The sequence below is a fragment of the Hipposideros armiger genome, unplaced genomic scaffold, assembly GCF_001890085.2.
Source record: "Hipposideros armiger isolate ML-2016 unplaced genomic scaffold, ASM189008v1 scaffold_417, whole genome shotgun sequence".
In the NCBI taxonomy this organism is placed as follows: domain Eukaryota; kingdom Metazoa; phylum Chordata; class Mammalia; order Chiroptera; family Hipposideridae; genus Hipposideros; species Hipposideros armiger.
In genome coordinates, this window is record NW_017731767.1 from 177862 (window position 1) to 200869 (window position 23008).

The 23008-nt window shown below is 54.6% G+C and overlaps 5 protein-coding genes across 7 annotated transcripts in view; 2 read left to right on the forward strand and 3 right to left on the reverse strand.

The window, feature by feature from the left end:
* MAN2B1 (mannosidase alpha class 2B member 1) overlaps positions 1 to 9465 on the reverse strand; it is a 14148-nt gene extending 4683 nt beyond the window's left edge. The window contains exons 1-16 of one of the 2 annotated variants that reach the window (XM_019664155.1): positions 9265 to 9465; positions 8431 to 8533; positions 8085 to 8258; positions 7563 to 7756; positions 6771 to 6903; positions 6354 to 6499; positions 5794 to 5910; positions 3208 to 3290; positions 2995 to 3115; positions 2840 to 2918; positions 2538 to 2647; positions 2341 to 2448; positions 1921 to 2037; positions 1155 to 1328; positions 293 to 390; positions 93 to 210 (exon numbers count right to left, since the gene is read on the reverse strand). In XM_019664155.1, coding sequence (XP_019519700.1) covers positions 93 to 210; positions 293 to 390; positions 1155 to 1328; positions 1921 to 2037; positions 2341 to 2448; positions 2538 to 2647; positions 2840 to 2918; positions 2995 to 3115; positions 3208 to 3290; positions 5794 to 5910; positions 6354 to 6499; positions 6771 to 6903; positions 7563 to 7756; positions 8085 to 8258; positions 8431 to 8533; positions 9265 to 9423 — 2034 coding nt within the window. In that variant the 5' untranslated portion in view covers positions 9424 to 9465. Of the gene's footprint in view, positions 1 to 92; positions 211 to 292; positions 391 to 1154; positions 1329 to 1920; positions 2038 to 2340; positions 2449 to 2537; positions 2648 to 2839; positions 2919 to 2994; positions 3116 to 3207; positions 3294 to 5793; positions 5911 to 6353; positions 6500 to 6770; positions 6904 to 7562; positions 7757 to 8084; positions 8259 to 8430; positions 8534 to 9264 lie in introns of both variants that reach the window. The other variant, XM_019664154.1, reaches the window with a different exon arrangement.
* Positions 9466 to 10717: 1252 nt separating this feature from the next.
* WDR83OS (WD repeat domain 83 opposite strand) lies at positions 10718 to 12153 on the reverse strand. Its single transcript, XM_019664168.1, has 4 exons — positions 11999 to 12153; positions 11778 to 11883; positions 11205 to 11302; positions 10718 to 11111 (listed from the first exon to the last, which is right to left on the reverse strand). Exons 1-4 carry the CDS (start codon positions 12046 to 12048, stop codon positions 11045 to 11047), a joined length of 321 nt encoding a protein of 106 aa, XP_019519713.1. The 5' UTR covers positions 12049 to 12153; the 3' UTR covers positions 10718 to 11044.
* A 6-nt stretch (positions 12154 to 12159) lies between these two features.
* Positions 12160 to 16237, forward strand: WDR83 (WD repeat domain 83). The gene is made up of 9 exons (XM_019664167.1): positions 12160 to 12526; positions 12610 to 12730; positions 12813 to 12918; positions 13155 to 13203; positions 13286 to 13412; positions 14366 to 14433; positions 14525 to 14633; positions 14732 to 14846; positions 15939 to 16237. The coding sequence occupies exons 1-9, from the start codon at positions 12424 to 12426 to the stop codon at positions 16086 to 16088; spliced, it is 948 nt and encodes a 315-aa protein (XP_019519712.1). The 5' UTR covers positions 12160 to 12423; the 3' UTR covers positions 16089 to 16237.
* DHPS (deoxyhypusine synthase) lies at positions 16133 to 20993 on the reverse strand. Of its 2 annotated transcripts, XM_019664165.1 has the most exons (9): positions 20381 to 20988; positions 19605 to 19769; positions 19244 to 19365; positions 19063 to 19159; positions 18895 to 18981; positions 17825 to 17930; positions 17643 to 17746; positions 16544 to 16669; positions 16133 to 16338 (listed from the first exon to the last, which is right to left on the reverse strand). In XM_019664165.1, exons 1-9 carry the CDS (start codon positions 20582 to 20584, stop codon positions 16243 to 16245), a joined length of 1107 nt encoding a protein of 368 aa, XP_019519710.1. In that variant the 5' UTR covers positions 20585 to 20988; the 3' UTR covers positions 16133 to 16242. The 2 variants fall into 2 exon arrangements, with proteins under 2 accessions (XP_019519710.1, XP_019519711.1); XM_019664166.1 differs by lacking the exon at positions 16133 to 16338 and having other exon boundaries at positions 16573 to 16802; positions 20381 to 20993.
* Positions 20994 to 21023: 30 nt separating this feature from the next.
* GNG14 (G protein subunit gamma 14) overlaps positions 21024 to 23008 on the forward strand; it is a 4989-nt gene continuing 3004 nt past the window's right edge. The window contains exon 1 of the mRNA XM_019664169.1: positions 21024 to 21128. Coding sequence (XP_019519714.1) covers positions 21048 to 21128 — 81 coding nt within the window. The 5' untranslated portion in view covers positions 21024 to 21047. The remainder of the gene's footprint in view (positions 21129 to 23008) is intronic.

Genomic DNA, 23008 nt, shown 5'->3' on the forward strand with positions numbered 1-23008 from the left:
CACACACACACACACACACACACACACACACACACACACACACACACACACACACCCGCCCCAATGCCCACTTATCATTCCTGGCCCCGCACCTTCACCAGGCGGGTTTGAGCCCAGTGGCTCATGAGCAGTGGTTTCTGTCGGTTGGGTCTGAAGATGTAGGCACCTGAGACCTGGGTGCTTAGGTTGTTGCCTGTACTGGCGTTGTACCTGGGGCCAGGGCAGAAGAGCATCAGGTAAGGGACCTCAGCTCCGCTCACGCCCCCTCCCTGGCCAGGTGGTCCTCCCTCACCAGTAGAAGGCTTGGCGAACTGGCAGCAGCAGGCCCTGGTCCAGGTTCTCCAACTCCACCAAGAACCCCGTGTCAGGGTCAAACCTAGCCCGGATGTGCTGGGCAGAAAAGGGTGGGCAGACGTTAATGACCATCCCTTCAGCCAAGGGCAGCTTCATCCTTCCAGGGGTTCAGGAGAGAACCCTGGAGTCACCCTTCCCTCTCTCTCTCACTCCTCACACCAGACCCTCGTAGCAAATCCTAACAGCTCCACTTTCTACCTTATCCTCAATCTGACTTCTCACCTTCCAAGACTAGTGCAGTTGACCCCTTCCTGGTCTCTCCAGGCTGCCAGTGTCAACCCCCAATCTGTTCCCCCCCCCCATAGCCACCAGAGGGCGCCTGTGACACCCTAAATCTGATCTTAGCTTGTTGGAGGTGCAACTGACAGAGGAACCCCAGTGCCAGGTCCATGAGACTTTTAGAGGCCTCTTAAAAATGTATAAATTTTAATTTCCTTTAGAGTGTTTGTGTCTGCTGCTCCCTGCCTGCCTGGATTTCTCTTCCCCCAAATGTCCTCCAAATGGCCACACGGCTCCCTCCCTCAAGTCTCTGATACGCTTTCACTTAATTTGCAAACCCCTACCACCATCAGCTTTGACATATCTGTCAAGTGTTACCCGTGATCACACTGGGCCCTCAGAACAGCCTCAGGAGAGGACACTGAGACTCAAAGGAAGGCGGCCACTCACTTGAGGACATACAATGGAGGACAGGTGACGCTAGACCATGAAACCAGGACCTGCTAACGTCATCTATGCAGCTCACCATGACACCTCAAATTTGTCACTGGGCAGAGAAGGGGATCTGAATGGGGTCTCACCTCATTTTGGATGGTCAAGATGCGGGACGAGGGCTTCTGGGATCTGAGCTGGGAGGTGTGAGCCTGTGGGCTCTGGCCTGGCACCTGGGTTACTGAGTAGATGCTGAAGCCAAGGGCAGGCACTGAGGCTGAGAAAAGCAGCTCCTGTATGTCTGAGCTGGGCATTCTCACCACCTCGGGTAAGGGAGGAGAGGAGCTGGGTCAAGAGGCTATGCGTACATACATAGAAGCACACATACAGGAAAGGGTCACATTTTAGGAGGGGTAGGAGTCCCAGGATGGGGAGAAAAAATTAGGTGTTGGGTGGAGGGGGAGGGGAGAATGGGGATGATAGAAATTATGAGTTAAAAGATTGCACAGAAGATTCAGAAAGTGGAAAAAAACCCACTGGGAGAGTGGAGAGACTGTGGGAGGGGAAGAGAGACGTGAGAGAAGAGATCCTTGAGGCAGGAGAGAGAGAGAGAAAGACGTTCTTGGGGGAGGAATGAGTTCGTGGGAAGAGCTGTTCCAGGATGAGGGGAAAAAGTTCAGGGGGAGATATTAAAAAGAGGTAGAGACAGGTGAAGAATGTTCCCAAGAGGGTGTGTAATATTAAGGGGCTGAAATAGGGAGATTCAGGAGGAAGAAAAGGCACTGGGCAGGATGTATTAATGGAGGGATCAGGTATCCATGAAGGCTAGGTACCCAAGACAGGGAGGTATCCAAGGGGGGAGGTAGTTATGGGAGGAGGGTGTTCATGGGAGTAATATTCATCCAATGGACTCACATCACTGGGCACAACTGTGCCACTGGGGTCCTTCACAAGGAAAAGGTGTTGGCTGACCGGAAGTCGCACCATCCAATCCACTTTCCGCCCCAAGGGGTTATAAATGGTCACTTGGAACTGGGATGGGAGGGTCAGAGTGGGCATGGGTCACAGCAGGCCTTCTCGAAACTCACCCACCAAGCACAGCAATGACCCTGGGTGATCCAAACCCCTATGTGGTGCACAGGTCTCCGTCCAGCCCCAGCTTACTGCGCCCCACACGATCTGGTCCAGAACGATTCTCCAAAACAATTCGGCTACGGGTCCCGCCTCCTCTTCGCCCCGCCCCGCGGTTTTGCCTGCTCTCGACCCACCCACGGGACCTGCCTCCCGGCCCGGTCCTGCCTCCTCACCCCACCCCCGGCCCTGGACGCGGCTCACGCTCTCCGCGGTCTGGCTGAACGGACAGACGCTGATGTTGAGGTTGCGGCAGAACGTGAACTCCTCCTTGGAGCCGCTGAGCCGCGCTAGCGCGTTGCTCAAGAGAACCTGTGGAAGAGCGTAAAGGCACGGGTCGCTCTGGACGCCCACCCCGTTCCAGTCCCCGCCCCTCTTATCCCAGGCCCCGCCCCACGCACCTCGCAGGGTGGCCAGCCTGCGGCCAGCTGGCGCGCGTAATCATCAGCTACGTGCTGCTGGGAGGTCCCACTGACCGCGTCGTGGTGCTGGAGCACAGCCATTGCTTCATCTGCAGGCAGGTGGTGGTAAGCTGTGTGGGATATTTGCAGGACTCCGGGCCCCAACCCCAAGGCGATGCAAAATGTCATGTGCAGGGGCCAGCAGGATTTTCTTAGGGGCTTTCAGAAGGGACTCAAGGGGGTAACAGGGTCTAGTGTCCAGCTTGAGCCCCACCCCCAGGCCCTCACCGCCGGCCACCTACTGAGGGGTGCACTGTCTCCAGAGCCGTAGGGTCCCACGTTGGCTGCTGGACCCACCAGAGCCTCCAGCTGGTTGCACACCTGAGGGGCAGGGGTGTTGAAATACAAGGTATGTCAGGACCCGTGAGCCACCCCCTTGAGGCCAGGGCCCACTGACCTGCAGGAAGTTATAACTGAGGCGTTCATAGCGTTTGAGGGCCGGCCGGCTGGAAAAGAAGCCAGTCCAGAACTTGTGGGGGCCATCGGCATAGGGGAAGAAGTCATCCTGTTTCACCATCCTGCAGCAGCAGAGGCATTGAGGGCAGGGTCATGACCCACAGGGCACACCACCACCACCACCACCCCCAAGCTGCCCAGGGCCCCCAAATACCAGGTGAGGTTGGCCTTGTTCAGCTCCCAGAGGTAACAGGCTGGCGTGGAGTAGAGAACATTGACGCGGCTCCCGTTGGCCTGCTGCTGGGGGAAGGTGTGCGTGTGTGAGGCCACAGGAGTCGGCACCTTTCTTGGGGGCCCACAGGTGTACAACACATACACACACACGTATAATACATTCATGCATCCAATGGGTTCAGATTCTCTTAATACACATTTTGAGTGCAACCCAGTAACCAAGTCTGAAAATGTATTTTGGCCAAAGCTAAATATTACCTGCCTGGAAAGAATTTCAGGGATGCAAGAATAAACCTGAAATTTTGGTAAACTTTGTAAATAATGTCAATTTTATTACTAAAAATTTTCATGGAAAAACTATGACATAGCGGGCAGAAATAATCATTTCTCAGCACTATCAGGTTATTGCCAAATGACACAATTATTATAATGAATGGAGGCTCACTTTCAACTGAGGGAGGTAGAGAACAAGAAGGTGCCCTCTTCTGTAAGGAAAAGGATGTTTGTTCTGCTCGTGTTGTGTCCTCAGTGCCTGGTACACAGTAGGTGCTCATGAAACACCTTAGTGAATGAAGAGAAGTGCGTGGGACCATATGCCTTTATGTGCATACACACGTCTACACTTCTGCTCACACAGTCATATACACAGTTACATACACAGACCCACACACACACACTGTATTCACTTAGCAGTCACTCAATTCTTCAATATGCTCAGGATCACAGCCACAATCTAGAACTAGAGGCCAGCCCACTCTCATGGGATTCACAGCCAAGTGCAGGAGAGAGACTGAACAGATAGTCAGTTGGCCTGGACGTGGCATGACAGGTGTTTGTGAAGATTCATGAGCACAGAGGAAAGAGCAAGAGCTCTGCCTGGGGTTTAGTGAAAGCTTCCTGGACGAGGACACATTGCAGCTGGTATCTTAAAGGAGAAGCAGAACATTTTCAGCCCCAAATAATAAACAACAACCATAATGCTTATTATTTATCTGGCACTGTTCTAACTGATCTGTGTACATGAACTCATGAAACTCTCATCAAGAGCCCTATCAGGTGGGAACCATTATGCCCATTTTCTAAATAAGAAAACTAAGGTACTGAGTGCTTAACATTTCTCAAGGTCACAGAGCCAGTAAGTGGCGAAGGCAGGATTTGAACTGAGAGACTCCCGTTTCCAGTAGAATGGAGTGGGCGAAAGAGCTGTCAGTGGCAGGAGAAACATCAAGAAAGTATGACATCCTGGCAGCCCAGGAACATGGTATTTGCAGGAGAAAGTAATCAAGGTGTTCGAGGCTCCTCAGGGGGATATGGAGGACTAAAAAATGTCCTCTGGAAGACCCTGGTGAGAGCTGTTTTGGTGAAACAGCAATGCAGGGAGCAAATGGAAGGTGAGGACGTAGAGCATACTGCTCGACAATTGAGGATGGGAGTGATAGGAAGGGATGTCTTAGATGGGAGAGAGGAGACAAGGTTCTGTGCTGATGGGAGAATGCCTGCCCACACAGCCACAGGCCACTTACAAGAACCACACCAACACATCTGTGGGAGGCAGAAAAATAGCCACCCCAAAAATGTCCATGTCCTATACCCAGAACCTGTAACATAGCAAACAGAATTGAAGTTGCAGATGGAATTAAAGTTGTTAATCAGGTTAACTTAAAATAGAGATTATCTGGGCGAGTCCAATGTACTCACAAGGGTTTTTAAAAGTGGAAGAGGGAAGCGGAAGTAAGAGAAAGAGATGTAATGACAGAAGCAGAGTCAGGCTTTGAAGAGGGAAGAAGAGGGCCATGAGCCAAGGAATGTGAGTAGCCTCTCCAAGATGAACAAGGTGGGCCGGCTGAGTGGCGCGATGGTTAAGCACTGGCTTGGGACGCCAGAGGGCCCCGGTTCGGATCCCACATATGAGGGCCAGTGACACTGCCCTCCACAGCTAAGATGCTGAACAACAGCTCAAGCTGGAGCTGGGCTGCTGTGAGTCGCTGGCAACAGCGTAGGCTGCAGCTCCTGTGGCAGTGGGTTGCCATGGGCTACCGTATGTAGCCAGCAGCCAGCGTGAGCGGCCAGCAGCCAGCGTGAGCGGCCAGCAGCCACAGTGAGCGGCCGTCCAGAAGCCGGCAACTGATCTGCCTCACCCGGGAAGAGCACAATGATGGTGCCAACTTGGGCCAGTGAAGCAACGTCCTCCACAACTAGACTGAAGAACAAAAGCATAGAAACTTCTGTTCCCCTTCCCCTAATTCCCCAGCACTGTTCCCATCCCCCCAATTCCCCAATAAAAATCTTAAAAAAAAAAAAAAAGATGAACAAAGCAAGGAAACTTTCCCCTAGAGCTTCCAGAAGGAATGCAGCCCTGCTGACATTTTCATTTTAGCCCAGTGAGATCCATGTTGGACTTCTGACCTACAGAACTATAAGATAATATTTCTGTTGTTGTAGCCACTAAGTTCGTGGTGATTTATTATGGGAGCAAGAGGATACTAAGATAGCACCTATAGCTACTCATCTGACCCAAGGCCCAGGGTTACAGGCACACACATGCACACAGGGTGGGCACACTCACCTGGGCATTGACCAGCCGGATGAGCTTGTCAAGGTTCTTGAACCACATGTTGGCATTTTCATATTGGAAGTCCGAACCCATGGTCATCACAGTATGGTTGGTACGGTAGTGCCGGCCCTGCAGGCAGAATGGGGTGTCCTCAGACCAGGGTGTCCTGGCCACCCCTGTGTACAGCTGTGTCTTGGTATATATATGGTGAAGAGTGTGGGTGCACAGAGGTATGAGAAGAGGGATGTGTATGGAAGTGTGTCACGTGGGAACATAGGGACACAAATAATAGCCACAAGTTATGGAGTAATTTTCTTGGGCCCGCCACACAGATGAGGGTACTGAGGCACTGTGCCATGCTGTCTCATGACCGTGGTGAGTGTGTGCCATGATGAAGGGGTCCACATGCTTCTAATCAGGAATGCGCCAATCCAGAAGGAGGATATGGTGAGGGTGAATGGCATATTACCTTCCTCTGAGGAAATGAGGAGGTGTTAGGGAATGCATGGGCTGTGGGAAGGGGCCTGTGCATTATGTGTACCAGTCTCCCAGGTTCTGGACACTAGGGTTACCTGGGCTGTGGCTATCTGCAGGAAGTAATCAACCAGTTCCTTGGCGTTGTACTCAGGGCTGCGGGGGTCCTCCACCACGGGTTTGTCAGCACACACCACATCCCAACACAGATTCTCCGGAGGGTTGTACATGTTGGGGAGCACACCTGTGGGCCACACCAGGCTCAGGGGTGGCCCAACACCCTGGACCTGCCCTGGGGTCAAAGCCTGCCATGCCCCACCCAGGTCGGAATTCACAATTTATGGGGGCAAATGCTAGGCCCTTGGTCATAAATTATTAAGAATGTCAAGATGATGACAGCAGAATGTAAAACCAAGCACGGGGTCCTTCTGGGCATGGGGCCCTGTGTGACTGCACAGGTCACATGCCCTTGAAGCCAGCCCTGCCCACACCCATACCACATCCCACCCCCTTACTGGTGAAGAGGTCTGCAGCAGGGGGCTTCAAGCTGGTGCTGGCCCGCCACACCTGCTCCATCTCTAGCTTCTCCTTCCGCACCCATTTATCTTGATAATCCAGGCGCCCAAAGAAGAAGCCGTCAAAGCCCATCTGGGGGTGGTGTGCGATGAGGAGGGGGATGTGGAGGGGGATCAGAGGGCAGGATGAATAAATACCCAACCCTCTCACCACCACCCGCCAACCCCTTTCTGTGTGGGAGGGGTGGGTCAGAGCACATAGAAAAAGCAGGTGTGAAACCAGGGAGGCCTCTAGCACATTTTGAAGCTTGAGGAAGGGTCAGAACTAACAGCAAGAGAGCTGGGAGGGGGTGAATCCAATGCTAGAACCTACTTCCACCTTCCTGAGCTCAGAAAGGGGAACTGACTCAAGATCTTCCCCCTTCAGCACACTGAGGATGGAAGGGGTCAAGGTACAAGACAGGAAGCTGGCTGCAAAGCAGAGCAGGCCTCCACCTGCCACATAGCTTGGGGAGGAGCCAGGATCCTAGCAAATGGGACCAGGTCAGGGGAGGGAAAGGTGAAAGATCCAACTGGAGCGGGGTTAGCCTGGGCTGGGCAGAGCAGGACCAACGCTAGAGAGGAAAAGGAGTGGGATTCACAGTTCACTCCCGGGGCAGGGTCTCAAGAAGCCAGAGGGACAGGGGACAGGGCCTGGTTCCTGTAAGCTTGCAGGGAAGGGCGGGGCTTGAGCAGCCGAGGGAGGAGTCAGAGCGAGTGAAGGAACGGGTCCAAGAGATGTTGGTAAAGCACCTGAGCGAACAGTGAGGCCTGCTCCCGAGAATGACCGAAGGGGTCGATGTGCCAGGCCACACGAGGGCGCCCATCATTGCCAAACGTGTCCTCCAGGAAGCGTAGCCCGAGTGTCATCTGGTCTATGATGGCTCCGTAGTGGGTGGCCGCCTCGTCGTTCATCACCCAGCCACCATTGGCAAACTCCAGGCGCCCTGTGCCGGGATGGGCAAAGTGTGGGCAGGCTGTCAGGGCCAGGAGTGGGGCCGGGGTTGGCAATTCAGGGGGTGAAAAAAACCTGCCTGCATGCCCAGCCCTGAAAAGAAGAGGGTCTTTCCCAGGCCAGTGTAGCAGGCTTGCCAGAGGATCCACTGGAGGTGGGCCCTTGTAGGATGCATAGGAATTCTCCAAATAAAGGGAAATTCCAGGCAGAGTCACATGCACATACACGCTGCACACGGCGTGATAAAATCTCAGAAGCCAGGGTGGAAGAAACAGAAGCTAGGCTGAGCTTCCTCCTTTCACTTCCTTGGGGCAGCTCACCCTGACGCACCAGGTCCCGCACGACTTCCTGTGTTGCATTTGTCTGTTGGTGCCACCAACGGGAGAAGAAGGCTATCTCCACATAAATGAAGCGGCGGGTGGGCTCTGCTAGCAGGGAAGAGATGACGGAGTCCAAGATGTACTGCACGCCCGCATGCTGGATGCCATTGTAGACTGTAGGCACAGGGGTCAGGCAATCAGGGATCAGCAAGCCAGGGGGACATTCACAGACACAGGAGCCCAAGCTGGACATTGCCCCCACCCTAATATCTAGGACCCAGGAAGAATCTGAAAGACTCAGAGGGGCCATGGGAGTCCCAGGGGTCAGTCCCCACCCTCTACTCACTGCCATAAAAGTACTGGTCCACCGTCTTGAGCCAACCCACGTCATCATGTGTGTGGGCCACCAGATGCACGTTGAGCATGTCCGGCTGTACCATGGGGCATGTCTGCACAGGGACCCCAAATGCATACTCACATACACTGTCACTTACCCCAAGGTTAAGAGGCAGGCTGGGCCAGTGCACAAGTTTTGATCTAGATTTGAGTAACTCAGAGAGGTCAGGCCAGGCCCTCCCAGGGAGGACACACACATAATTGAGCTCACAGATACAACTCCCTAGTGGCACAACTCAGGGCAGCTCTCATTCACACCCTGGGAAAATAATAGTAGTAGCTAATGTTTATTAAGCATTTGTAAATACGAAGCAGCCAGCCACCTTGCTGGGGGGAGGGGGGGGACGACAATATTATCTCGTTTTCAGATGAGAACACTGAAATCAGAGAGGTGTAATGACTGGACCAGGTTCACGTAGCCAGAAGTTGAAGAGCCATGCTGGAACTCTAGGTAAGCTGACTCGAGTCCACGCCCACAACCAGCCTCTCCCACTCACCCACCCACCCCACACACACACACACACACGCCCAATCACACAGTTAAGTACACGCAAAGTCCAAGCAAGCCGACCCACAGAAGCAGGGAGGCAGGTACAGACAGGCAGCTCCGTTCTCAGACGCGTACAGCCAGACCTCTCACTGAACCAAAGCTCGCACTCAGACCACGCTGTCATATTAGCAACCATTCACTAGGAACCCACAGAACAGACACACCTACGTCTCTAGACCCTATTCGGGGTTTCCCTCCTGCTCGTGGACATTTCCGCTCGCGGGCCGCGCTCACCTCGTATCCCGCGGCCCGAGCGCCGGGAGCCACCAGCAACAAAAAATGAAAGGCGAGAGACAGGAGGGACTGCTGCACCGCGCCGTAGCTGGTCCAGGGTCCCACCGCGCCCCAGCCGCCGCCAGAGCGGACCCCCGAAGGCCGGGCGTTGGCGCCCATGGCTCCCCAGCCGCCGCCGCCGCCGCCGCCGCCACCACCACCGCCTCCAGCGGGTTCCCGGCCGGGCAAGGGCGGGGTTAAAGTCCCGCCCCCAGAACCTGGCCTGGCCAATGGGATCTGATAGGGCGGGACTAGCAGGCAGCTTGGCTTGTCTAGGGACTAAGGCCTTAGTTCTGAGTACCCCTGGGGTCACTGGCCGTGTCTCGCCCTCCGGGTGCTGGTTTGGCCTGAGGGGACTTCAGCGTCTCGCCGCCTCCGTGTGGACTTAGAGTGCCCCTTCGTCCCCGTGGGCGTATAGGTCTCAAATTTTCCTACCTGTGCCTGTTTGCCTAGAAAGTAAAATATGTGCTTGGGATCCTAGGTTGTCCGATTGCCTTCAGGGCTAGTTAGGGTCCTGTTGAGACCTAGCTTGGCTAGGAGCAAGGGTTGATGAGAGGTCCTGCTCTATCCAATGGGGATGTTGGGTAAAGGAACTGCCCTTGGAGTGCTGGGGATGGGAAGCATCCAGCCTGGTTGGGAGGATTACTGTGTTAGTACATGCAGACCCAGGGAAAAACTCTGAGACTGAAAATCTACCTCCATAAGCAGAGGGCAAGAAAAGACCTAAGAAAGAGTTTGGCCACTCTAGTCTGGTAATTAATGGAGCTTATTAAGGGCAACTTACATATGAGGCGTGTCTTGGGCGGCAGCAAGATGAAATGGATCCCTGCACCGCTTAGCAAGTGCCAAAGAACTATATAGGGTAAAGGGGGGTGGGACAGTACTGGTATGTGAATGCTATCAGGTATGGGAGAGTATTTCAAATGCTTGACCAGGTCAGGACAACAACCTGTTCCAGGAACCAGCACACTGCAGGAGGCACGGGAGGGGTGCTGATTTATTATCAGAATGAACATCAAGTACCATCAGTCTCTAAGGGAAATTTTCAGTAAGCAATCTCCCCCTTCTAGTCCAGGTCAAGTTCTCAGGTCCAGCAGCAGTCACGTCAGTGAACAGTCTCTCCTCCACAGTGGGGGAGGACTCAGTCTTTCATGCCTTTCCCAGTCCCTACCAGTCCATCTATTCACTGACACTGGCCCATTTCTTTGATAAGAAAATCAAAGCCCCGATTCCTCAGGTCAGCAGGGCCACGTGCTGAGTTGCCAGTCCTGTCTCCAGCAGCTGACTTAAGGCACGAGGCTTGTGAATGAACAAGTGAAAACCAGAAGGCTCCACCCCAGGCCTGAGTAAGCGGAGGGACAGGAGCCCTTCCCCCACTTGGAGTGTACCCACAATGCACAGGAGAGGTCTCAGAGAACAGCTACAATGCAAAACTTTATTATTAACTTTTAACAAGAAAACAAGTGGCTACACCTAGAAATATGGAGAGCATCTCCCCCAGCAGCAGGCAGGATGGGGAAGGAAGGCACAAGGGGTAGGCCTAGGGTAGTCCCTCTCTGCCTCAGTAGAAGTGGGATCCCAGAGAAAGTGCCAGGTTCCTTCCACCCTGCTGCAGACCCTGCGACCACCTCACTCCGGGAAGCCCAAGACAGCAGCTGAGGGCAGGAGGCTGAACAGCCAAGGACCAGGCCTGGGGGAAGGTGGAGAGAGGGCACCAGGATGTGACCCCTTTACAATGATATCACCAGGGTGGCGTCATGGGCTGAGGGTTCTGCAGATACGACATCACCACAGCAGAGATGGACAGCCTGAGACGGGAGAGAGGTGTCAGTCAGGATGGGTGGGTTTGGGTCTCCCCTCCCCTTACTCAGGAGTTCCTCCTTCTCTAGGCCCAGCCTCACATGAAGCTACTCATCATTTGCTTAGTGTCCTCAGAGCTCCGGGAATTGGCGAAGCTGATGAAGGAGCAGTAGACAGCGACCCAAGCGCACCACTTCAGCTGGGAAAAGGTAGGTGGATGGGTGGGTTAGGTCAGCGGAAGACAAGAGGCATTCCCAGGCACCGGTTCCAACCCACTGGTTTCAATGGGAGCAGCCTGGACCTTGCCTCCCCAGGAGTCCCTCAGTCCCAACCCTTCATAGCCCACTCCAGGTACATTTTTTGGTCCTACTCCCTGGCTTACACCTCTGACCCCACCATGTCCCCTCAGACCTAAGAAGTCTAACCTTTGACATACCCCGTCATGCTAAGGACCCCACCCCTTCTCCACCAGTCCCTTCCAAGTTCCTTTATAGTCTGGCCTCACTCTCAGACAGACGTCCCCACGTAGCCACCCTGACCCGGATCCCTGGCTTCCCCCACTGCTCTTTCTCCGTCCAGCGCCCGCCCCCTCAGCGCCCGCCCCGCTTCAGGCCGAATCCGGCCCCCGGCCCGTAGTCAGGCGAGGCTACGCGGACGAAAACAGCCCCGCCCACCTTGAGCATGAGGCCGCACATACTGAAGATCATGCCCAGCAGGTTCATGTAGTCCGGCGTCGGGTCGTCCAAGGCCGGGTTACACTCGCTCGGTGGGGGCTTGTACCTGCGGCAGGCTCAAGGGTCAGGGGCACTGACGTCCGTCCCCTGGGATGGACAAGTGCTTCTCTGGGCCCCGACCCACAATCCAAGCCCCGTTCCCATGACGCTGGGGTCCTCACCTCAGCACTTTGTTCGGCCTCCGCGGATCCGACATATTGTTCGTGGACATGGCGAGTCCGAGGCCACACCTCTTCCGCTGCAGGAATTGCAGCTTCCGGCGTGGAAACGGAGGGTGGTTTCTACAGTAACACCCGCAGCCCTCGTGCTTCTGTTCCTAGCAGCGGGGGCCAGGAGGACCCCAGTCGAGAAAGAGAATTAGAAGAAGCCAAAAAATATTGGAAGCAGGAAGTGAGGAAAGAAACCTGGAAGCTGGAGGCAGCTTTCAGTATTCCCTATCTGTATTCCCAAAATGCCGCAATTTTGAGCCCAGAAGTGGGAAACAGGAAGTAGGCCACGGAGGGCAATAATGTTACACCCAAACGTGTAAGTCTAGAAAACGTCGGTACAGTCTGATATAAGGCGGCGAGGAAGGGATCCCAGAGCAATGGCTTTCCCTGAGCCAAAGCCTCGGGGCCCGGAGCTGCCGCAAAAGAGATTGAAGACGCTGGACTGCGGGCAGGGAGCGGTGCGAGCCGTGCGATTTAATGGTGAGCCCCATCATCTTCATTCTGGGTTTTCCTCCCGTCTCCTGAAGTTGACTGCCCGGTAATCCCCGCCTGGTCTTCCCCAGTGGATGGCAATTATTGTCTGACTTGCGGCAGCGACAAGACTCTGAAGCTGTGGAACCCGCTGCGAGGGACGTTGTTGCGGACGTACAGTGGCCACGGCTACGAGGTGCTAGACGCGGCCAGGTGAGCCGGGGGCCAGGCCGGGATCGGGGCACTGAGGCGGGAATCGGAGGTCGACTCTGACCTTCCCTCCTCTGCCCTCTAGCTCCTTTGACAACAGCAGCCTCTGCTCTGGCGGCGGGGATAAGGCAGTGGTGCTGTGGGATGTGGCATCGGGCCAGGTCGTACGTAAATTCCGGGGCCATGCAGGGGTAAGTGCAAGCAAGAAGAGGCCTCATTAGAGTGCGGATGGTGGAGGGGACCACACACACCCATATTACAGCGCATTGCCAGGCATTCACCAAGCCCCGTCCTTGCAGTTCTCCCAAAACCTTTTACCTTTCCTACCCCTAGTCTTTGTCCTTGCTTTAACCTACACTGGGAACCCTGCCTTTATCCCAATCCTTCAAAGTCCAGCCTCCTCTGAGTGGTAGTTGCTGTTTCTCAGAAGGTGAACACGGTGCAGTTTAATGAAGAGGCCACTGTCATCCTGTCTGGTGAGTCTGGGGCCTAGGAAGGTGAACCCAGGGTGCTACCCCTTCCCCCAAACCTGACCTCACCTTCATGCTGACCTCACAGGCTCTATCGATTCCAGTATCCGCTGCTGGGACTGCCGATCTCGGAGACCTGAGCCAGTGCAAAAGCTAGACGACGCCAAGGATGGCGTATCCAGTGTGAAGGTGTCAGACCATGAGGTCCTGGCAGGGTGAGTGGAACCAGGACCTGCCCCCCCCCCCAGGTGCCACTGGGGATCATAGTTGCCTTTGTGCTTAAAGTCTACTGTCCTCACTGTGGCTCCTAAGGCCCTGCACAGTCTGATCCCTGCTGATCTGTCAGCTTTTATTCATTCCTAGGCTTATTTCAGGTAAGTATGCCAAGCATGCTCCCACCCCAGGACCTTTGTGATTGCTCTTCCTCTGCCTGGACTGCCCTCCTACTACTTCTTCCAAGTGTATCTGAGCACTTTCTGCAGACCACTTTTTTAGTCAAAGAGCATATAGCAGTGAACAAGACTGGGAAATAAATGAGGAAAAATCCCTGCCCACATTAGGTTGATAATCTAGCTGCAGGAGACAAACAATTAAAAAAAGAAAAAATCCTATGCAGAGCTGCCCAAGTGTTGTCACAACCCAAGGGAGTGCCATTCCCACTGTAGCGAGAGTTTGGGCTGCCCAGACTGTTGACTGGCTATGTTCCCACACATCTCCCCTTGGAGTCCATCCACAAGGTTGGCTCCTTCTCATCTTTTGAGTCCCAGTTCAGATGTCACCTCAGGGAAGCCTTCCTAGGTTACCCTGAGTCGGTGAGGCTACATGATGGCAGAAATTGCTACTGGCTTGGTCACAGCTGTTCCAAGCCTGCCCTCCCCCACAGAGATGCTCAGTACATATCAGAAACAGATGGAGTAGATCCTGATTGGCTCCTAGGTCTGAGTGTCAAAGCCAGTGCCTCAGAATTCCACTCATGAATTCACTTCAATGCATGTTTTCCATTGCTGGCGCTGAGAGGGAATATGACAGTGAGTGGTACATAGGAAGGACAGAGCCAGGCTTGCCCAGGGCCCTGGCCAGATGGGAGGATATAGGAACACCAACGTCACCTGGAGCCATGGAGCCACTGGCCTGTCGAGGCTTAAGCTAGATCCACCCTCTCTTGCAGCTCTGTGGACAGCCGGGTTAGGCGCTATGACCTGAGGATGGGGCAACTGTTCTCAGACTACGTGGGCAGTGAGTCGTCGGGCTGTGTGGGAGGCAGGGGCGGTGGGGACAGCAGAGCTCCCCAGCCTCACTGGCCTGTCCCACCTCTCCCTTCCCTCAGGCCCCATCACCTGCACCTGTTTCAGCCGGGATGGGCAATGCACCCTGGTGTCCAGCCTGGACTCCACATTGCGGCTTCTAGATAAGGACACGGGAGAGCTGCTGGGGGAGTGAGTCCTTGGGGTCATGGGGCCCCTCCCCCCCACCTCTGCCCCTGGTAAGCCCAAGTCCCACTGATCACCACCCCCCCACCCCCCCTGCCCCCCAGGTACACGGGCCATAAGAACCAGAAGTACAAGCTGGACTGCTGCCTGAGCGAGCGAGACACGCATGTGGTCAGCTGCTCTGAGGATGGGAAAGTGTTCTTCTGGGACCTGGTGGAGGTAAGCCTCCCCACCCCCACACCATACCAGGGTACCTGCCCTGTCCTCACTTTGTCCTTACCTCATTCACGCCCAGACCTGAAAAAGGGAGTGAACCAGGGGCTCCAAGGAGTGAGTGAGAAGACAGGAAGGGTACTGCTGGCAAAGGACACAGTATGTGCTAAGACTTGGAGGTGCACCTCAGGAAACAGAAGCAGTTCAGGATGGCAGTGGCAGCAGCAGGATTCAGATCAGGCAGGGCCACCAATGCCAGGCTGATACTGAGACCCTGGGGGAGAAGGAACAGATAGTAGCATCTGACCCCAGGGGGAGGCGAGGCTGTAGTTGTTCAGAAAACCTAATCTACCTCTAAGCATCCCTGTGGTTTACAACCCCAAGCCCTGTGCGCCCTGACCTGATGTGTCCCAGCCTGGTGGGGCACGGGGCAGGGAACAGACTGGCTGGGCTAGTAGGGTCAGGGCTGGGGAGCCTTAGGGAGGGAGACATGGGTGCTGGGGCTTGGCCAGGGAAAATAAGTCCCCCAAGAGGTTGGAGTGAACTAGGGCACCCTGGGGACTCAAGGGGCCAGGGAAACTTAGTTCTCACTCAAGGAACTAAGAATGTGCCAATATTCGACCTACTTCTCGAGGGTCTAGTAGACCATCAGTCACCCTGCAGGGGAGGGCACATGAGAGGACATCTCAGGGTGGAAAGAGGAACCATGGCCTGCTTGAGAAACCGTGTATGTGGAGCTGTGTCTGCACTGTGATGAAGGAAGTTCAAGGTGCAAGCACTGAGGCTGCCAAGTGGGAGCCTCAATGGCAGCAGTGGGGGAGGGAAGCGAAGCCGGACAAAGCGCTCAGAACAAGATGGTGGCAATGGAGGTGGAGACAAATGGGTGGCCTCTGGACACGGTCTAAAGGCAGAACCCAGAGGATTTACTGCTAAAGGGGTGTGAGAAACACTCCCAAGATCACCTGAAAGGATGGAGCCACTGAGGAGCTCAGTTTTGGACAGACTGGGTTTGCAGTGTCTGGAAAGCCATTAGAGGCAAGTGGCTGAAGGTCAGGGGATGGGGGCTCACTGATAACTCCCCACTGCCTTGCTCCACAGGGTGTCCTGGCACTCGCCCTGCCTGTGGGTCCCGGTGTGGTGCAGTCACTGGCCTACCACCCCACGGAGCCCTGCCTGCTGACTGCCATGGGGGGCAGCATCCAATGCTGGCGGGAAGAGGCCTATAAGGCTGAGAGTGATACAGACTGAAGCCAGGGGACCCACCACCACCAAGGACACAGATGCAGACTCAGGACCGCTGAGACCGTTTACTGTAGATGTGCTACTGACCAAGGAGCTGGAGAGGGCTTGGGTCTGCAAACTAATAAATAGACGGGGGAGACCTCCCTGGGGCCGCAGTTGTTCAGTCCTCATTCTTCTCAGGCATGAAGGCAGCTACCTTCTGGGCAAAGGTTTCAGCCACAAGCAGGGGGAAGACCAGGGAGGCATCAGCATAGACCTGAGGACAGGACACAGGTGCTCAGAAGGTGCTGCTCCCAACTCTATCTTCAGGAGACCTCTGAACCCAACCACCTCACTACCCCCTTGGTCTCCACCCTGGTCCTGGCCCCATTTGTTCCCCCAACAGCAGCCAGAGGGCGCCTGTGAGCACCTGAGTCACAGCCTAGGAGACCCTGTGTCTAAGCTGGCTGGCTGGCCCTCACCTTGACAGGCTGTGCATCCACCCGAATTTTGCCCCAAGAGACAGCTTCGTCTGGCCGGGCACCAGAGTCCGAGCCGTCAAACTCCTGGGCTGTGTTGATGTAAACAGCATAGTCGGCCCCGTTCCGCTGTGAGGAGGGGCAGGTCAGGCGGTCAGCCAGTCACAGATGGATGGACACACACACACAGAAATAGGGCACTGCAGCTAGAGAAGCTGAGCCATTTGTCCTGGATGAAAAAGGGCCCTTTGGTGGCCCCTCACTGCAAGGGAGGAGCCCCAACATCAATGCCAGGGCAGAGTAAGAGGTTAGAAGGTTGCTGAGCAGATGGGCAGTGTTGCTCCAGATCCACCTCCTAGGTAGCAGCAACCCTCCCGCATCTGCTCGGGGAGCTGCTCCCAGCTCTATCTTCAGAAGACCTCTGAACCCAACCACCTCTCCACCTGCTTGGTCTCCACCCTGGTCCTGGCCCCACTTGTTCCCCGCACAGCAGCCAGAGAGTGCCTGTGAGCACCTGAGTAGAAGCGCTCAAGGACCTGCAAGTCCTGCCTGTCACCTCCCACTCTCCCCTTCACAGGCTTTCTAGCTGTTTCTTGATTTACTTCAGGCATCTCAAAGCCTTTGCACTGGCTGTTCCCTCTGCTGGGAACTCTTCCCTAAAGCAACCATATGACTCATGGGAGACACCTACCAAAAATCTGTTCACAGGTCACATTTCCCAGAAAGCTTTCATTTTTTGAACAGTACCCCTTTTTCTTGCCATCTTGTCATCCCTCATTTTTCTCTATGGCAATAACCACCACCTAATTTGATGTCTGTCTCCTCAACCAAAACATCAGTCCTAGGAGGGCAGGGATCCTGGCCTGTCTAGCCCAAGGGGTGGCAACGTCCCCTTCCCAGCACAGAAACTCCCGCCCGGGCTAGGCCCCGCCTCTCTCCAACTATTGGGCCATCCCAAAGAAGGACACGCCTCCTTCCCCCCCAAGAAAGCCCCGCCCCTTGCAACTAGCCCATAGCCATGTCCCCAACACGTGGCATAAGCCTAGCGCACAGGCCCAAGTGCCACCCCCACACTATGGTCCAGGTGTTCATGCCTGCTTACCATGAGGTTGGCATTGGCGATGTGGTGCTTGACCACACCCCCGCCCAGGATGATCATGCCAGAGCGCTTGGCAAAGATGGCCTGGGTGTTGATGAGCTTCAGGTCTGGGGAAGAGCACTGTGGTCAGATCCTGGGCCTGGCCAGCCCTCCTCCCCTGCTCCTCTGTGACACCAGCACCTCACCCTCCACAATGTCCAAGACCAGGCCCGGGTTCTTGTAGGAATGGAAGAAGATCATGTCACCCAGCGAGCCATCTGTGAGCGCAGGGCTCAACACAGGGATGTGGTTCTGGGGAAGGGCAGGACAGGACAGTGGTGGGAATCAGAATCCAGTGGGGGCATTCCCTCTCTCTGCCTGACTAGGCAGGGTGCTTAACTTCTCTGGGCCTCTGTTTCCTTGAATCTAAAATGACGGTAACAGTACCTCCATCATAGATGAGGCATGTGTGAGAAAACCCACATAAAATACTTAGGACCATGCCTTACACAAAGAATAGCATTATAGCCCTTGTTATTTTTCTGATTGCTGAACCTCATAGCCTCTGAGGAGCAGGGGACCCTACACCAGGAGGGTTGCTAAGCACTGCCCCAACTACTCCCAGGATATCAGGACTAAACTCAATAGCTGTGTGACCTCAAACTAACTGCTTAACCTCTCTAGGTCCGAACTTCCTGGTCTAAGAATGCAGATGATGGGCCGGCCAAGTGGCGCGATGGTTAAGAACTGGCTTGGGACGCCAGAAGTCCCCGGTTCAGATCCCACATGTGAGGGCCAGTGACACTGCCCTCCACAGCTGAGATGCTGAACAACAGCTCAACCTGGAGCTGGGCTGCCATGAGTCCCCGGCAACGGCGTAGGCTGCAGCCCCTGTGGCAGTGGGTTGCCATGGGCTACCGTATGTAGCCAGCAGCCAGCGTGAGCGGCCAGCAGCCGCAGTGAGCAGCCATCCAGAAGCCGGCGACTGATCTGCCTCGCCCGGGAAGAGCGCAATGATGGTGCCAACTTGGGCCAGTGAAGCAACGTCCTCCACAACTAGACTGAAGAACAAAAGGACAGCAACTTGTCTGTTCCCCTTCCCCCAATTCCCCAGCACTGTTCCCATCCCCCCCAATTCCCCAATAAAAAAAAAATCTTTAAAAAAAAAAAAGAATGCAGATGATGAGAACAGCATTGACTCCCCAGGTGGCTGTGAAGATGAAATAAGTTAACAGCGGCCAAGACCTAACATCTTTGCCCCCACCCAGCCCCTCACCTTCTGGGCCCAGTAATACACCGAATCTGGGTTGTTGATCTCCTTGCCTAGCCGGGCGATCATCTTGGACGGTGTCCACTTCACACCCTAGGAGGAGACATCAGCTTCAGCCAGCGGTACCTCCCCTGGCTCTCACCACGCTGGCCTCCCAGGTTGTTCCAGCCAAACCTCTGTGTTCTGCTCCAGCACCATCTGATCCAGAATGGGCATCAGCCAGTCCTCGAACTTGCAATAATTGTCATTGGGCACCAGCAGGTTCCCGATCCTGGGGACAGGAAGGCAGATGGGCATTCAGGCCTCAGGACCCTCAGCCCAGCTCCCCTGCCCAGCACCACTCAGGGTCCCCCACCTGTTTATCCCGTTTTCACGTAGCTCCTTCCCCCTGAGGCTAAACTCGCCCAGGTATGTGGGCGCCAGGCACTTGATGAGATCTTCCTCCACGCCCCCAGCCGTAGTCACCAAAACATCCACCTGCAGCCACAAGGCACTTAAGTTGGCCCAGAAAGGGGGGCCCTGCCCTCATTCCAGGCAGGACTCCTAACTCCCAACCTTCATCTAGTAACATTGCAGGAAGCTCTACTGCAAAACAAAACTCGAACCTGTCCCATTGCTTAAAACTGACCCATATCTCCCTATCTCACTAAAATGACCAATAATCTTGTCCATTTAGACCCAGAGAGGCCAAGGCCACAGCCCCACCAGCTCCCCACCATGTTGTGCTGAACGAGGTAACGGATGCTCTCACGGATGCCTGAACTGATGAGGTTGGATGTGTAGCCTAGGAAAATGGTACAGCCGGTGAGTGGGCGGCGGCTCTGGGTCAGGTCTGCGTGCTGGTCTTCATCCTGAGACAGGGGCTCCAACTTCTTCTCTATCTACATGTAAGGGCGGGGTCGAGTTAACCTCTGGACCCAAACTCCAGCCCAAGGACCCCAGTGGTTTTCAGAATCAGGCCCTGTTCTCTCAGGGAAACGGGACCACTTCTCCCTGGAACCAGGAGACAGAAGACCCCACTGCACCTTTCACACCTTTCACAGCCCGGCTCTCAGAGCACACGATCACGTTTTGCCGCCGCCCCCCACTTTGGGAATCGAAAAGCATCTTAGCAGGACCCAGTCCCCCTCTGGGAAGAGCAAATCCAAGGCCCCGCCCTGACTTAGGTTCCTTTTCCAATTCCTCCATCAAACGCCCCGTCTTGCCCCAGGCTCCGCCCATTCCAGAGCACTCACACGTAGCCTGCCCCTATCTAGAATCAGTCCCCATCACCTCAGGATGCTAGGATGTCGCTGCTGGGTGGCAACGTCCCCTTCCCAGCACAGAAATTCCCGCTCGGGCTAGGCCCCGCCTCTCTCCAACTATTGGGCCATCCCAAAGAAGGACACGCCTCCTTCCCCAAGAAAGCCCCGCCCCTTGCAACTACTGTACTGCATTGGTGCTATGAGAAGCCAAGCCCCCTCGACCGAGGAAGTCCCACCCCCAGCCTCACCATGGCGTTGACTTGCTGTACCGCGCGCCCGAAGTTGGTGGCCTGGAAACCAGTGGTGCCGAAGGCCTCCAGCAGCGCGCGGTAGTCCACGCCACGGTTGAAGTCGTAGCCCCGGACCTGGGCGCTCTCGGACGGCAGCGCCGAGCTGTGCTTCAGCACAGCGGCCAGCGCCGCCGCGGGCGCCTTCTCCGAGGAGCCCTCCATGCTCCTGCGGCTGCTCTCAGATCAGAGCAGCCCCAGGCCAGGCCTCCAATGGCCTCGAAACGCGCTGAGCACTGGTACACGCTTCCCTACAAAGGCGCAGGAAACAGAGCTCAGGAAAAACTGGGGAGACGTCCGGAAATGGCTAAATCACATGACTCTTCGACGCCCGTAGTCCAGGACGCGTACTGGTCTGTAATACGGAAGCCGCGTGGAGTCCTTATTTCCTGTTTCGCGTTCACATAAAGGTTCACATAAAGGAAGAGTCCTACTTTTACTGCCCCCTGCTGGAGACTCCCCGCGTTGCGGGACGCTTGTCCATTCATTTCTGTTCTCTGAGAAGAGAGTGGCTTCTTAGACAGAATTCGAGTCTTCAGGAACTGTCAAGAGTTTGTGCCACTGAGCATCTCTCCTCAAATAAGATATTGATCCCTGTTCGTGCCTCGCAAGTCTCCAGAGCCTCCACATGCTGTACAGCCCTCTGGTCTTCCCCCAGGCAGCCACAGCTGTCACCTCCTCTGGGAAGCCTTCCCTGATCTTTCTCTTGGTAAGTGACCTCCTCTGGGATCCAGGGCTGACATCATTCCCTCCAGCAAGATTGTGAGACCCTCAAGGGTGGGGACTGTATCTTATGGTTCCTCCTAACCATGCACAGGGTCTGGTCCAGAGGGGACACCTTTAATCACTCTACATTTATGGAGTCTGTACTGTACCATAGGTTGGGCTCTGTGCTGGATGCAGATTTAGCGGTGAACAAGATGCATACCCTGCCCTCCTGGAGCCCACAGTTTGGGGAGATAGAAAGTTAACAGTGCTAAGTGCTATTCAGGATTTCAACAGGATAATGTAAGAATCTTCGTGGTGGCGATGGTTGGAGGGGTTGGTGGCCTTGGTTGGAGGGGACAGGTGGTTGAGGAAAGACACCAAGGAGGTGACATTTGAGCCAAAGACAGAAGGCCAAGAAAGGCCCCATATGGGAATTTATAAGGGAGGCCATTCCCCCACTGTCCCCCATTGGGGGAGAGAATAGCCAGTGCAAAGGCCCTGAGGCTGGAACTTAGCCTACTTAATTGGAGAAACAGAACACCCTCCTTGACATCCCCGGCTTGGATCTCACACTCACCACCTCAGCTTTCTCTCCACCTAACCCTGATCTTGCTGCATGCAGTCTTCCACATCTCAGCCTTCATCTACCAGGCTAAAAACTGGGGAGTTGAGCTTGATGTGTCCTCTCACACCCCACATCCATCCCCCAGCACATCTGCCAAATTCTACTTACAAAATAGGTCCCAAATCTAAGTGCTTCTTTTGTTGCTCTTTTAAAAATTGAGGCATAATTTATATATAACATATTAGTTTCAGGTATACAACATGAGTCAGGGTATGCAGGTGCTTGTTAGCATCCCAAGGCCTCCATGCTGCACTTCCTCCTCAAGTCCATCTCCAAGCTGTGTCCAGAGAGCTTGTTAAACAGAAATCAAATGTGTTGTCCCTCGTTAAAACCTTCTAACAATAGTGGCTTCCCCCTCGGAGTAGAATCCAGGCTGTTCACCTCTGAGGGCGCATGCTCACTTCCCTGCCCTCATCTCCCACCACTTGCCCTCATGCACTTGCCCTCATGCACTCCTCTCTAGCTATGCCAACCCCCTCACTGTTCTAGCACCCACCAAGCTCTTTCCTGACCAAGGGACAATGCACCTGCTGCTCTCCCTGCCTGGAACATCCCTTCCCCAGCTCCTTCTCTGCAAACTGTTACCTCCTCCATGATGCCTGCTCTGACCACGCACTCTTGCCCTTACTTTGCTTTTGTTGTCTTTTTTTTTTTTTTTAATTGGGGAACAGTGTGTTTTTCCAGGACCCATCAGCTCCAAGTCAAGTAGTTGTTTCAATCTAGTTGTGGAGGGCGTAGCTCAGTGGCCCATGTGGGGATGGAACCAGCAACCTTGGTGTTATGAGCCTGCGCTCTAACCAACTGAGCTAACTGGCCGCCCGCTGCTTTTGTTGTCTTTCACAACACTTAATACATTTTGTTTGACTACAATAGAATGGCAGCTCCATGAGGATAGGACTTTGTCTGATTTCACTGCCAATGCTCTTCTCCGTGCAGTGCTGGACACATTGGGAACTCAGCAAAGAGGCTGAACGAATGAATGGAACACACACAAGGCCATCAGTGTGATCCATAAGGAATGAAGGAGGGAAAGGTTGATAAATGAAGGAGAGCAGAAGGTGCCAGACCAGGCAGGACCGTGTGGGTTGTAATAAGGAGGCTGAGAAACCACTGGAGAGTTTGAAACAAGGACTGAGAGACTACACATAAGATTCACCATCTTAACCATTTTTAAGTGTATAGGTCAGTGGCATTAACCACATTCACTCCTAATTTTGTGTAACCATCTCTGTCATCCATCTCCAGAACTTGTTCAT

What these genes read in the sequence shown, in the direction of transcription:
- WDR83OS (XM_019664168.1), bottom strand. Translation starts at nt 12,048, where the DNA reads ATGTCCACGAACAATATGTCGGATCCGCGGAGGCCGAACAAAGTGCTG. An exon ending in TGTGCGGCCTCATGCTCAAG is followed by an intron (nt 11,303 to 11,777) that starts GTGGGCGGGGCT and finishes ACCTTTTCCCAG; the next exon opens with CTGAAGTGGTGCGCTTGGGT. An exon ending in CAAATGATGAGTAGCTTCAT is followed by an intron (nt 11,112 to 11,204) that starts GTGAGGCTGGGC and finishes CTCCCGTCTCAG; the next exon opens with GCTGTCCATCTCTGCTGTGG.
- WDR83 (XM_019664167.1), top strand. Translation starts at nt 12,424, where the DNA reads ATGGCTTTCCCTGAGCCAAAGCCTCGGGGCCCGGAGCTGCCGCAAAAG. An exon ending in GCGAGCCGTGCGATTTAATG is followed by an intron (nt 12,527 to 12,609) that starts GTGAGCCCCATC and finishes GGTCTTCCCCAG; the next exon opens with TGGATGGCAATTATTGTCTG. An exon ending in GTTCTCAGACTACGTGGGCA is followed by an intron (nt 14,434 to 14,524) that starts GTGAGTCGTCGG and finishes CCCTTCCCTCAG; the next exon opens with GCCCCATCACCTGCACCTGT.
- DHPS (XM_019664165.1), bottom strand. Translation starts at nt 20,584, where the DNA reads ATGGAGGGCTCCTCGGAGAAGGCGCCCGCGGCGGCGCTGGCCGCTGTG. An exon ending in TACAGCAAGTCAACGCCATG is followed by an intron (nt 19,770 to 20,380) that starts GTGAGGCTGGGG and finishes CCTTACATGTAG; the next exon opens with ATAGAGAAGAAGTTGGAGCC. An exon ending in TGCTGGAGCAGAACACAGAG is followed by an intron (nt 18,982 to 19,062) that starts GTTTGGCTGGAA and finishes GTCTCCTCCTAG; the next exon opens with GGTGTGAAGTGGACACCGTC.